General features: G+C 42.9%; 2 protein-coding genes across 5 annotated transcripts in view; one reads left to right on the plus strand and one right to left on the minus strand.

Moving 5' to 3' along the window:
- DPP7 (dipeptidyl peptidase 7) overlaps positions 1 to 1,062 on the plus strand; it is a 23,853-nt gene extending 22,791 nt beyond the window's left edge. Inside the window, exon 13 of the mRNA XM_051636909.1 lies at positions 98 to 1,062. Coding sequence (XP_051492869.1) covers positions 98 to 239 — 142 coding nt within the window. The 3' untranslated portion in view covers positions 240 to 1,062. The remainder of the gene's footprint in view (positions 1 to 97) is intronic.
- MAN1B1 (mannosidase alpha class 1B member 1) overlaps positions 844 to 14,088 on the minus strand; it is a 27,645-nt gene continuing 14,400 nt past the window's right edge. For 2 of the 4 annotated variants that reach the window (XM_051636907.1, XM_051636908.1), the window contains 4 exons: positions 11,704 to 11,824; positions 8,122 to 8,319; positions 7,675 to 7,806; positions 4,069 to 6,715 (listed from right to left, as the gene is read on the minus strand). In XM_051636907.1, coding sequence (XP_051492867.1) covers positions 6,512 to 6,715; positions 7,675 to 7,806; positions 8,122 to 8,319; positions 11,704 to 11,824 — 655 coding nt within the window. In that variant the 3' untranslated portion in view covers positions 4,069 to 6,511. Of the gene's footprint in view, positions 2,980 to 4,068; positions 6,716 to 7,674; positions 7,807 to 8,121; positions 8,320 to 11,703; positions 11,825 to 14,088 lie in introns of those variants that run through there. The other 2 variants (XR_007891317.1, XR_007891316.1) reach the window with 2 other exon arrangements.

Here is a 14,088-nt window from a genome sequence, read left to right on the forward strand (position 1 = left end):
GCTGATCTCAGTCCTTCAGTTGCCTGGGTTGGGTTCCCTGTGCAGGAGGCAAAGAGCTGCTGCCTATGACTCGCTGACACTGCTCTGCTCTCTCTAGAGGACACAACCCAGCTGACCCCCCGTCCGTCACAGCGGCACGCAGGCTGGAAGCAAGCATCATCCACGGCTGGGTGAAATCTGCAGGGATGGAAAGAGCACAGGAGAAGCCTTGGGGAGCTTCAGGGGGCAGAGGGCTGTGAGCACACACATCCCTGCAGCTCCAGAGGGGTGACAGACTGCCTAAGGACAGCAAAGAGGACAGCAGCCTGCTGAGCAGCATAAGGAAGTACTCATCTCCTCTGCCATGATGGTGGAAATTCACCCTTCTGAAGTGTCCCACCTACCCTTAATCAAGCACAAAAAGAAAACCAAAAGGCCAAACCACAAGATGTGGGGCTCCTGCTCACCTGGTTGGCGTGACAGGCATTATACATGGTGAAAATAATAAAAGCTTCCCTGAAGACCCATGAATCATCACTGTCCTGAACTGAAGAGTTGCAGTGAGCACCATAAGGTTGAATCTAAATGACTTTTAGACAAAAAGTAAATAATAGATGACTAGCAAAAAAAGCAGAGGCATGGTCATTACTTACACAGGTGTTACATAAAAAAAAATATTCTGTCAGCCTCATCCAGTGTTATTGGGTTGGTTGTTGGTTTTTTTTTGTTTGTTTTAACTTCCACAAAAAATCTTCAGTTGTTGGGCTGGAGATTCACACAAGGTAGTCCCAGTGTATACTGCTGTGGCTCAAGAGCTTGTGTTAGTGACCAGTAAAGCACACTGCCACTGGAGACATCTTCAGATCTTTTGAAAATAAATTACAAGTTTATTAAAGTGTGTGATATAATTTCATGGCTTGACAGTATAACCAAAGAAGATAAAAAAAGGATACTCCTCACCTTCCCATGTGGAGTAAACTCATCTTTGCACATGAACAGGTGGATTCTTACCTACAGGAATGACTGTGCACCAATAAATACTAGCATAATTGCAATAATATTAAATCCTGCTAATCAATCGGATGGCTCAGTTGATGCATTTGTGACTTTATGAGCTCAGGGAAATGTCTCCCAGGTCATCAGAGGCTTGTGTTATGCAGGCAAAGCCCCACCATTGCTCAGCACCCGTGGTAGTGCTCAAACACAAGGCTTTGTGTGAAGTATTTGCACTGCTGGGTCCTCCCTGCCATCACCGTACGCTTGGCTCCCAGAGCTACAATGTCAGTCACTGATGTTATTTCACAATATCCAGGTGCTGACATAAGGGCTTTTGGCATGCAACCCACTTACCTCTTCACTGTTCTTAACTACAAAAGGGCAAAGCTTCTGCTCCTCCCACACCTCCCCTGCCGAGGAGTGCAGGAAGAGGAGGAACGTATCTGTCCACTTACCAGATCTTTCAGGTATGTACAAATGAAGGGCAACATATGGAAGACCTGATCGAACTCCAGCCCATGAAGAAGAATGCTTTAAGACTCTTAGAGGAACTACATCCTCAATAAAACCTGTATCTTCTCCATTTGTGCCAATTAAAACCTCTGCAAAGAGCTGCTAACCTCCCTTTTGCTCATCCTGGAGTCAGGCTTCAGGTTGGCAGCTGAAACTATGACTTACACACACTGCCATGTTCAGCCTTATGCCAGGATCTGGTGGTCACCTCCCATGCTCACAGACACCCCTGATATCTCTGAATTTAATTGGCTGTACCCCAGCAATTACTCAGGACTAGCACATGAAAAAAAGCAGAGTGGGATGTGTCTGCAGAGAGGATTCCATCTTGCCTGGATTACCTTTCTAACAGTACCTGTATGTCCCAGCAGGCAGGCACACAATTACACCAACCTAGCAGCCACATTCAGTACGAGTCCTTTGGAAAGTGATCTGAAAGTTACCACCCCTGGCCAGTGCCTGGGTTTGTCTTTGAATGAACAGAGGTGTCTTTTGACGTTCCAGAAGGGTAAGAGTTCTTTAATCCTGCTGTAATGGACTATACTGATCTCTTACTTTCCTCTTGCAGACAGTACCTGCCCCTAAGGAACCCACATAGTGTGAGGGGCACAAATGGTTTGATTGATATGGAAGGATGAGCTAAAGGATTTCAGACGCTATGGCAAAGGGATAAACACGATATACACGGACTTGCACACAGATGATAGATAAAGCAGAGCTAAAAATAATTACAAAAACAGGCCCGAGAAACTCTGCCAGAAGCCCGAAGCCAGTGCCACAGATGTCCATAATACCTGGAAGCCTTGGGCAAGGAAGGATGAGATGGAAAGCCTCGGAGTGTGGTGCTCTCTGAGCTGAAGGGACAAGCCCAACAGCAGCAGTCACAGTTCCATTGCAGGGATGCTGCTGGTGCCTGAACTTCAGGGACACAAAAGGAAAGCAGAGCAAGCAGTGAGCGAACCAGAGTACCATTCACAGGCACCATCCACATGCAGAGCCCCCGTGCTGGTCTAAGGCCTGTACCAGGGGGGCTTGAAAAAAGCTGTATTTACTCCATCATCACATACTGGCACAAGGAGTATGACCAAGATGGGGACATTGCACAGAACAGCAAGAAGTGTTTATTTGGTCACACACCTTTAAGAGCTTGGAAACCGACCATGCGAATCCGTGGCTTTCCTGGCAAGCTCAAGGCATGCTTTTCTGAACTCGCGGTTGGGCTTTAGTGGAAGCTGAGGCCTCCAAACTGACAATTGTAGCAATACTTCAGAGACACCAAAACCCAAACGGTTCTTCCCAAATCGAGTCAGGAAATTCTTAATTCTTCTGCTGAAGCAACAAGATTCTGAGCAGCATGTCACTGATGTGTCACTTTTACTGGTCTTGTTAGTGTAAGTACACTGAGTGTGGCACTGGAAATCAGGAGCTGAATTGCCTGGAGGGTTATTTGTAGATTTTGTAGATATTGTACACAGCTGAAGGAGTCAAGGGCTGAAACAATGTACAAAATTGTGTCAACGTGTTAAGTTGCAAAAGCCTGTTCTATCTGCATCCCTCATCACTGCAATGTCCTAGCACAGAAAAGGAAACAAAGTGGGTTCTTGGCCTAGTATTTCAGGGAGCAAATACAGCTGTAACTGAGCTTGGCAGGTCAGGTGAAAACCTTGTTAATGGAAAGTCATGTGAAACACGGAGGGGCCCCTGCCAGCCAGTACCATGGACCTTGCAAAACTGCCAGTTTCTAAGACCTGTCCTGGGACTCCAGGTCACAAAAGGTCAGAGATCAGGCGCTAACTGTGGCCCTATCCCTCTACTGGATTTTCTTTGAGGGAACAGGTTTGTATTTTTTTTCTGAGCTGTGGCTCAGCCCAGTGTGAGACTTCCAAGTCCTCCAGCTGTGCAGCACCTCCTGGCTGTGCACATGTCTTTTTGTGGCCCTTGGTGAAAGCATCAGTGAAGAGTATAGCTGGGTGGGAGTGGGCTTCTATTGTTTTATTTTAATTAGGCAAGGCACTCAAGTTCTTGGAGCAAAACCAAGGCCCCTCTTTGTGCAAAAGGCCGGAATCACCATCTGAAGAAATGGCCTTTCCACAACATTCCACTTCAGCATCAGCAGCACACCAGTATGCTGCACCACCACCCACTGGGATCACAGAGCCTGAAGTTAAGACTTTGGTTCAAAGAATCAAAGAACACTGGAAAGAAAACTTCAAAGATGTGCAAAGCTTCTGTTGTGCTGGGGGAGGAGCATGGAGTGGAGCAGAGATGGGCCATAAAGCTCCAAAACCTCAAAGAATCTAACACAACATACTGTCTTACAGAAGTAAAAATAAATAAGCAAGTAAAGTGACATTTGCAAAGGAACAGGAAGAGGCAAATAAGCTCCTATTAGCTTATTTAGGCTTGTGCCATTTCACATGTGATTTAGGAGTCTGAAACAAGCATTTGTTCTCAAAGGTAGAGAGAGCTGAACAATCTTGAACTCAGACTTAAAGGAAGGGAACAGTAAAGCCCCAGTTTGCAGAGATTCAATTTCCCAGGAAGAATTAGGTAGAAATCAGTTGGACCAAAGGACTCAGCTAAAATACAGGAAGTGTTTATCAGAATGTAATGAGTTATTCTTCTCTCCTTCCTTTAACTCATTATGAAATGGATAATTACTCTCAAGCGAATCATAAGACAAAAAAATCATAACCCAAACTCCCACAGTCCCATCAGTAGAGTTGAAGATATTAAGACTATTACAAGACTTCTAAGTCTTCAACAACAGAAGATTTTTGGTGGAAATTCATATGCATTCCACTTTCTAAGAAATCTCTTTGCTTCCTCAGTAGGGCTGCCATGGAGATGAAATGACAAACTCTGGAAGTTTTAGCAAACTCATAATTAAGGGCTCAATATGAGCTTCAATCAAAGGCACAAGGCCAAGCAACACAAGTCAACAGGGCCCGGGTTGTCTCACTGAATTAATCTTTTTCTTTTTTTTAATCTCGAGTTTTGAGCCTTCAGCTTTTAGCCAAAGCTCAGCTCCTCATTAACACAAATCAGCTCCACAAACAAAAACACGGAAGGTGTTTCCTCTCACATTTCAACAGCATTTTCCTTCTTCACTGTTTTGTTAAAGAAAACAAAAGTCTTGGGAGCAAACCAGTTGTGCAGACAAAGGCTGCAGCTACTGGATTCCACTGCACATAAGTGAGCAACATATTTCCAGGGTTACTGGTGGCATGTGAACTGGAGGAACATAAACATTCTGCACAAACTTGTCCTGTCTTGCAAATCCCAGGGCCCCTATGATGACAGGAAAGGTGCATTTCAATCATCTGTAAAATTTCTCCATTTCCATAAGCCATCATTAGTACATGGAATGATAAATATTCTTCAAAATACTTCAGTAGTGGTCCCAAGGGTAACTTCTGACTCCAGAAGAGAATTGATCAGCATAAAACATAGAAAGATGCATCTTACTTTACAAATCAAAGTTTACACATAGTTAAAATACACATACCTCCCTCAGCCACTTCAGAATTAACCACAACAGTCAGATTTAATTGGTTCCATTTAGCAGCCCCAGATTTAGAGGGGACTGTACCTCAACCAGCACTACCACAAACCTACATTCCTGCCACTCCCATTAATGTCAGGGAAAGGACAACTTGGTGAGAACAGCCTCTAAGAAACATGAACAAGCGCATTCCTGAGACCTCATCTGTGGATACAGGAGGGTCTGAGTAGCTACAAAATCAAAAGGAAAAGCACTATAGAAAGCTAATTTCCAATCAATGGCTTAAAATCTATTTGCACATATAAAAATGAAAGATCCCAGGGCTCCCATAAGATTCTTTAAAAAAAGCTAGGTCTGCTTTGTCTTCAAGCAACCGAACAGATTTCACTAATTCTATTTGGGCCAGGAACTGTAATACATTTAGACTGTCAGCTTTTAAGATTACTAATGAAAATACTTCTACCCAAAGTACTCCTAAGGAAATAAAAAATGCAACTGCAAATTTCTCCAGTTAAAAAAAAATATTATTATCATGGACTCTGCTGTACAGCTGTAAGCTTGTTTTGAGTCAACAAACAACTTAAAATGCAATTTCTGGACAGGAAGGGATGGAAGGACCTGACTTAGAATGGTACCTAATGTGCTCACAAGCTTTCCCAGTGCCCAGCCTTAGAAAGCAGCTTTCAGTCAGAATACCTGAGTCTAACTGATGCAAATAATATATCAAATGCATGTGTGGTTTCACATTATCTCCTGCATTCCTGCAGATAAGTTAAAAAACTGCAATACCTCTACAAAATCAGATACCACTTGGAGCCAAACCAGCAGCAAATTCTCTTCCATCATTCATTGCAGCCACAGCTGGAACAGCTTGTTCAAAGTGCTTCATAGAACTAAGACACTGTACAGCAGATGTTTGCTGCCACCTCCTTCTTCTCACATGAGGCAGCACATCTTGGTGGCTTGGAATGAGAGCAGAGCGTGAGTAGCAAGACTGGCAGCTTTGCTTCTACCTGGGATAACATTACAGTTCTTGGTTTATTCCCTTTGCCACCTGAAACACTACAGGTTCTTAGGAAGGAATGGTGCTGGAACAAAGTGGTTCAGTGAATCCAGAATTAGCCAGAAACCTGCGGGCTTATTCCTTCTCTCCAGGGACAATCCTGTGCTGTAAGACCACTTGCTGCATTCCTGATATGTAATGAGCATTTAGTAAGACTGGCAGAAGCAAGTTCTAGATCACCAGAGCCCCGTGAACATCATGGTCCACACTATACTTATTCTCTGAACCTCATCATCAATATCAGGAAAACCAGCTTAGTAGGACATAGCCTGTCCATCCCAGAAACAGGGATTAGATTTAAGACTGACATGACTTCTCCAAACCAGAGATGCTTTTCCAAAGGTTTTGTGTTTTCAGCCAAAAAAGGTGTAATTTAGCATCTCTCTTTATACCCTGAAAAGTAAAGTGACTTGAAGATAAAAATGCCACCGCTGGAAGGTCTCCTGACACCCAGTCTAAGCTGGCACCCAGATAGGGAGTGGATGAGCTTCTGTGTTAAATACGTATTTGTCAAGGTTGATTAAGTCTATGTCATCTGAGAACAGCAGGAACATGTATTTGAGTGTCTCCCCAAGGAAGAAGCTCTCCATCTTATCACGTGGCTCTGGATTGCTGGGATTTTGGACATTGTTAATGGAAGTATAACCACCTGTAGGAACCTGTGAAAAAAAAAAAAATATAAAAAATCAAAAATTTTGGATGTTTCAATAGTCTAAAATAAATTCTTTTCAGTTGTTAACATCCAGATACATTTGGAGAAAATAAGTGCTAAGAAACAGATCAGCATGTTTTTCATTTCATACTTGTTTTCATTTACATATAAAACTTCAGTTATGAAAAAAAATAATCTCATTGCATTTAAAAAAAAAAAAACACGAGGATAAAATGAAGGAAAATGGCCATTTATGCTTGATTTGAAGAGGTATCTCAAAGAGCATCCCACAGAAGTTTCTGGACAAACATGCACAAAGTAACTACTGCAATTTCTACAACAGACAGGGTCAAAGCACCAAACCTACTTGCTGAAGAACAGGCTACGGATGTTTAATGGCCACTCACACCCAGGCCACACTTCTACATGGTATCTACCAGTGGTATCTCCATGAGCGCTGTGGTCAGTTGGAAAACAAAAAACCCTCTATTAAAGCATCAACCCCATTTGCAGCCTGTTTGGGTTTTTTGCTTGGTTGGGGGATTTGTTTGTTTGTTTTGGTTTTTGCTCTCTTTTTTTGGTTGGTTGGGTTTTTTTTCCTTTCAATTTCAACAAAGTGGTTGTTTCAACCCATCCAGGTTCCTCTCAGCTTCTGAAATCTAAGAAGGATTGCAGTGGGGATTCTAACAGCTTCCAAGAAAATGTAGAGACACTTTGGTAGTCTGCACACAGTTTCTGCATTTTACATTTCAGTCAATGTCATACAAGTTCCTTCCCTGAATATACTAAGCAGTGTAGCTTAGATTTTAAGGCACTAAATGAACTGAATTTTAATGTGTGTTCTGATTAATTTCCCCATGGGTATGTGATGACACTTGAAAGAGAGGAGATTTCCAAAGTTCTTGTTAGGGACCAAGTGAGTGAATAGAATCATGACACAAAAAGGTCATTATAAGCTGACCTTACCCGTGTGTATTTGTTGAAGTTCTGCAAGATTTCCCAGCCCCAGTCTTGGTATTTCTTATCCCCAGTGAATCTGTACATATAAAAAAGGCTTTCCACAGTTTCTGGTCTCAGTAAGTTGTGCCTGTCTGCAGGCTGCAAGAGGAAAAATGAAAGGCAAAAATAATTTGAACAGGGAATCCCCTCAAGATACATGCAGCTGGAAAAACAGTAATTCCCACCTCCATCTACTCCATGCATATTTTTTATTATGCATAACTCAGCTTCTGTACCCCTGTAGCATACATGGGTAATTAAAAACAAAGGCTAGAGTACACCTAGAAAGCAAGACAGGAGAAGAACAAGCTGTTTCACAACAGAGCACATCACCAATATCCAGCTGGGAGTTTCACCAGCAGAATAGATACAGAAGAATCATGGAATAACAGTTTAGACCAGCTATCTGCTCACCTTGATCTCCACATCTTTGTGACCCTTTTGTGCATGAAGATTGAAGTGAACAATCTCTGGACTCAGGCCTGTCTCCACTTGAGCATACATCTGGTAACAGGTTTCGATAAGGGCTTCAGCCAGTTTCATATGATCAGCAGTCAAACCATTGTGAGCTCCCAGGGCCAAAGTACCAGGCAAAAAGCAAACCAAGTGATCCTGCAAGACAAGACGACTCTTACTGGGGAAGAATTACACAGCAAACAGGTATTTTTGTGTGTGCCCCTCTGTTCCTCTAGGTGTCCGTCTTTTTTTCTTTCTCCTCTTCAAAACACATTTCAGGTACCAAGAACTTGAGGGCAACTTGTTAACAATCTGATGTAGCACAAGGCAGGCAGCATAAATACAGAGGCATCACTGATCTGGAAAATGTACAAGACTGTGTTTTTATGTCAAGTTTCTGAAATAAAGGTCTGTCAGGGTAAGGGGGAAGAAAGTGTACATTTCATATCGACTCACAAAGGGGGGTGGACAGAATCACCTGAAGGTTTCTCAGTAGAGACACCTAAAGCTACAACAGAAGGGGCAAACTCATCATCTGAATTTAATTTTAAACTTAAAATGGAACAGAGACAGAAGTCAGCCACAGAAAAGCTCTGGAGAATGGGGAGAGGTCAGCCAAAGGACATTTTCATAATTCTGAAATAATCGCCTTAGCATTATTTTAAGACAACAGCTGCAGACATCACTGGGTCCACTGGAACAACTGGAAAACATGACAAAGCTTTCAAGCATTTTTCTGTGTGAAAGCTTGCCCCCTTATTGCAACTTCATTATTTGGAGTAATAAAAAGCTACTAACCCTCACCTCCATGGAGCACCAAAGATGCAGGAGTACCATTTTTCCCACGAATCAGGGCTACAGCTGCCTCCCATGCCCACCACCAGTTCTCCTGGACTTCCTCTTTTTTTCACAGCCAGCTGAACACCCCAAATACTAGGCACCCCCAACAAAATACCTTTGGTTCTTAGTGTGCGTATGGAAGAGGGGCACCTGAGTATGATGGTATGAAGAGCATTCCTGCTTGCTTCCCCAGGACAAAGCAGCAGCCATGAAAAGACTGCAGGGACATTTCTTAGCTTTTCCTTACTACAGCAAACAATTTGTTCAAAGGACAAGAGAAGTGGTATTGCTTCAAGAGCTGTGCAACATTTGTAAACAATCAAGATTAATATAGTTAACTTTACAAGAAAGCTCACTTGTCCAAGTCAGCTGAAGAACACATCAGAAAACATTGTATAAAATACCCCAAACTCATCTCTAGAAAGATTAAATTTGCAATACAAGATTAGTTATCTTCCTTCAGGGGCTAATCCACCACTGTTACAGTGACTGTATGAATTACAGATGTCACATGTGGAACTGCAAATTATTCTGACCATTCAGAATCACAGCTCAGGTCTCATCACCCAAAACCATAGTAAAAGCACTCTGGTGCACAAGCAGCACCTGTATGGATCTTGAAAAGCTTTGCCCAGTCCTAAAGGAAATGGTTGAAGGTGGTAAAGGTCAACATCAACATAGGGGATGAACATCCCCTCTTTTCCAGTTGGCCAGGGTAAGACACCTGTGATATTTTTCACCCAACAAGAGAGGATTCGAAACCAAAACTCTGACTCCCTGGAACAGAAGCAAGTGTACAGACGTGCAGAAACTGAGTACACATCCTTCTGTCTGAAGTGAATTCAGTTCTGTTACATCTTGGGGTGGGGAAGCCCCCTCCACCCAATCCCCAGACTCTGGACTCACTGACAACAGGTTTGAAGAGTGCTGGGTGAAATTCAGGTGCAAAAGGCACATGGTAAAAACCAGAACTGAAAATCTCAAAAACACTACATTGAGAAACCAAACAAGAATTCACTAAAGCTCACTTCAGGTATTGAAAAAGTAGGTGTACAACTACACAGACATTAGCAACAGGCACATGGTGTCATTCTAGGGGTGCCCTACATACGGACAGGAGTTAGACTCAATGGCCCTGATGGGTCCCTTCCAACTCAGCATATTCTATGATTCTAAGATATTCTATGAACACACTACTCAAAACAAACAAAAAAAAGCCACGTGCACATAGAACATCTGCACTGGCAGGAGTATTTAACTGAAAGATCTTAAGATGCATTTCTTAAAGTATGGATGCACAAATTAAGAGCAGGGAGTTAGGATCAAACCATTTTCCCTTGTCCTGGTTTGAGCCACAATGAAGCCAATTTTCCTTTCACTGGTTTTTTTTCCCTCAGTGAGCTCTCTTTTACCTAGCAGCAAGCATTCTAGCCAGTGGACTGATAATGCTGGAATGTTTGTTACTGCTAAGGAATCAAGGTCACTTTGCTCTGTTTTTTGAATCTGCAGCCTCAGGTGCTTGAGGAGTAGAAGAGTCATGTCTGCAGCCCCCCTGTACAGAGGAGTGGACTATACAGACAGCAAAACTGACCAAAGTATTCCATTCCATAGATCTACATAAGCTTGGTGTAAGGTCAGGGATCATGGAAGTCAAGCTCCTTCCTGCTTCTTCTCCCCCTCTCTCCCATCCATGGCCAGTGTCTGGGGAGGACTCCGTGTGTCCATCCTTGTTGATCCCCAGGCCTGTGCATCCTTGCCCCTCATCACTCTCTCCTCAGCTCCTGCTCTGCCCTCTCTCCGGCAGCTCTGGGACATTTCAGGGTTGCTCACAGCTCAGGAGGTGCCAGGGGAGCTGCCAGGGGTGGGGGGAGGAAAGAAGATTTTGCACATTCCTGAACACATCTGTATATAATTGTACATATTTTCTTTTATCATTAGTATCTAATTAAAGCTGTCTAGTTTAGTTCTCAATCTGGAAAGTCTCTCTCCTTTATTCTCTCTCTCCTTTCCTACCTGGATGGGATGGGGAAGGGATCAAGAGTATTATTGTCACTGGTTTAATTGTCCATCCCGAGTCAAACCATGACAGCCCTACAGCAAACAGCATATTGTTTTACTCACTAACCCTACATGAAGGAAAAGAAACAAAATGTCATGAATGGACAGAACCCTCCAAAATTATAAGGTTGTTGGTTTGGTTTTTTTTTAGGTCCAGTAACACAATATTAGATCACCTGCTTCTTTTGAAGGTAAGTCTGAAAAGGCAGGCATGCAAGTGTCTGTGTATATTTTTGAATTACGGAAAATAGTATACAAAATAGGCATTGCCTCAACAGTTTCAGACACAGGAATTTTATGACCAAAACAAGAGAAAAATTTACTCCAAAACCAAAACGTTCAATCTTGCGGGGACATAAATGGATTTACTAGAGTAACTCAAAGGGAAGACCCCTGGTTTGCACAGGTGACTAGTAACAACAAACTAGTCAGTACTACCAGCACTATATATGGCATTATATCTAGTCTTGGCTTTGTTTTCCTTTGTTTGTTTTTCCCTTTGGAGCAGGGAAGGGGGAAACACAGCACAGCAGCTTTGCATTTGCCTGTCCATATGGATTTGGTTTGTTTGAGGTTTTTTTCCCAGTGGTGTCTTTTCTGTTTTCTTTTGTTGTTGTTTTTAAATGCAGTTGTACTTCTTACCATCTTGGCACTGAAATGGCCATGAGCAAGCTCTCCTACAAAAGTAAGTTTCTTGGGTTGTGATCTCTGAAGAAGATGCTTTTTCACTCCTTCTATGGCTCTCATATAGTCTTCCAACAGCCTGTGAATTAAAAGCATTCCCAGTTGGCTCAAATACACCAAGTCAGAATACATTTAATCATGGCTGATGTTCAGCAATCCTTTTGGAGACTGTTAATTCAGTCTAAAGAACAACATTTATCCAAATGCAAAAACTTGAAAAACCCCCTCCAAGTCACCATCAGCTGGACACTAATTAGTAATCGTTACCATGTAGCAATATTGGGGGTACTTGAGAAGTAAACCCTCAATGTAAGCATTAAAGACAAAATACCCTCAACTCTGCTTCTAGGCAGCAACCAGATTTTAATTCAGGAATCCTCAGAAGCACAGTAATTGAAATCACACAAAATCTAGGCTGGTAAGGACCTCTTGGAGGTCTCCACTTCAACCCTCTGGCTCTGAAGCAGGTTCAACTACATCAGGTTGCCTAAGGGTTTATCTGAGAAAATTTCAGTATCACCATCCAATGATGGAGATTCAATGACTGAGCAATCTTCTCCAATGTTTGTCCACTTCCATGATGAAACACTGTTTAATTGGAACATCCCTTGTTTCAAAGTACTTTGGGGGTGCTAGTAGATGAGAAGCTGGACATGAGCCGCCAGTGTGCACCCACAGCCCAGAGAGCCAACCCATCCTGGGCTGCATCCAAAGACCAGCAGGGCCAGGGAGGTGATTCTGCCCCCCTGCTCTGGTGAGACCCCACCTGGAATACTGTGTACAGTTCTGGCGCCCTCAGCACCAGAAAGATATAGACCTGTTGGCGAGGGTCCAGAGAAAGGTCACCAAGATGATCAAAGGCCTGGAGCACCTCTGCTATGAAGGCAGGCTGAGAGAATTGGGGCTGTTCAGCCTAGAGAAGAGAAGGCTCCAGGAAGACTTTATAGCACGTTCCAGTAGTTGAAAGGGGCTACAGGAAATCTGGGGAGGGACTTTTCATCAGAGAAGATAGTGATAGGACAAGGGGTAATGGTTTTAAACTGAGAGAGGGGGGATTTAGGTTAGATATTAGGAAGAAATTCTTCACTGTAAGGGTGGTGAGGAACTGGGATGGGTTGACCAGGGAGGTTGTTGATGCCCCATCCCTGGAGGTTTTTAAGACCAGGTTGGACAAGGTTTTGTGCAACTTGGTCTAGTGGTAGGGTTCCCTGCTCATGGCAGGGGGGTTGGAACTAGATGATCTTTAGGGTCCCTTCCAACCTTTAATGATTCTATGATGTGAAAAAAAACCTGCTGAACAATTCTGTTTTGAGGCTCAAAAAATGTCACTATTCATGGTCCCAAAGACAACTCTTGTCCTTTGACAGGGAGTTATGGCTTGGAAAAAGCAATGATGCAAACTTCCTTTGCATTTGCTTTGGCACAAAGAAATGGCTCAGAGGCATGTTGTTGCTCTGTATGCATCAAACCACTCAACACAAACAAGTCCAACATAATTAGCTCATAAGCAAAAACTGCTTGAATTCTTTTGTTTTGTTTTAGAGGAAAACATTTCCAACATCTTAAATTCCTCTGCTCCTTGCAAACATTCTCTTCAACTTAACCAACGCAGATAAAACAAAGAGAAGGGATCTAAAGCAATTTTACACAAACTTCAAACTTCAGACTCCTTTCTAAGAATCAGAGAATCACAGGGGTTGGAAGGGACCTCTGAAGATCAACAAGTCCAACCCCTCTGATGCAGCAGGAGCACCAAGGGCAGATCACACAGGAATGTATCCAAACGGATCTTGAAAGTCTCCAGAGAAGGAGACTCCACAACCTCTCTGGGCAGCCTGTCCCAGGGCTCTGTCACCCTCACAGGAAAGAAGTTCTTTCTCATGTTGAGGTGGAACTTCCTGTGTTGTCAGTTGGTGCTGTTTCCCCTCATCCTATCACAGGCACCACTGAAAAGAGACTGACCAATTCTTGACACTCACCCTGCAGATATTTGTACAAATTAATAAGGTCCCCTCTTAGTCTTCTCTTCTCAAGAAAAACTATTCTTCACAGATTAAGTCTCCCATCTCAACTACCTGTCGCTAAGAAATCCAGAGACAACCTAGACATTGCTGGTGAATTGAAGCATCATCAGTATTTCAGAAGCGTCTAATTATATTCCGTATTTACTGCAAATATTTAATTCTCTTCTCCTGTCTGTGACACTCCTCACATCTGATGTGCTGAGGAAGAAAAGTTTTTTGAGCTTTGAGATCAAGCCTCTTATTCTCTTTTTACAAACTACCACAGGTCCCTCTTGTTTGGTTATAAAACCAGTGATATTTGGCACACACACATTTTTCT

Source organism: Apus apus, chromosome 19 (genome assembly GCF_020740795.1).
Source record: "Apus apus isolate bApuApu2 chromosome 19, bApuApu2.pri.cur, whole genome shotgun sequence".
NCBI lineage: Eukaryota > Metazoa > Chordata > Aves > Apodiformes > Apodidae > Apus > Apus apus.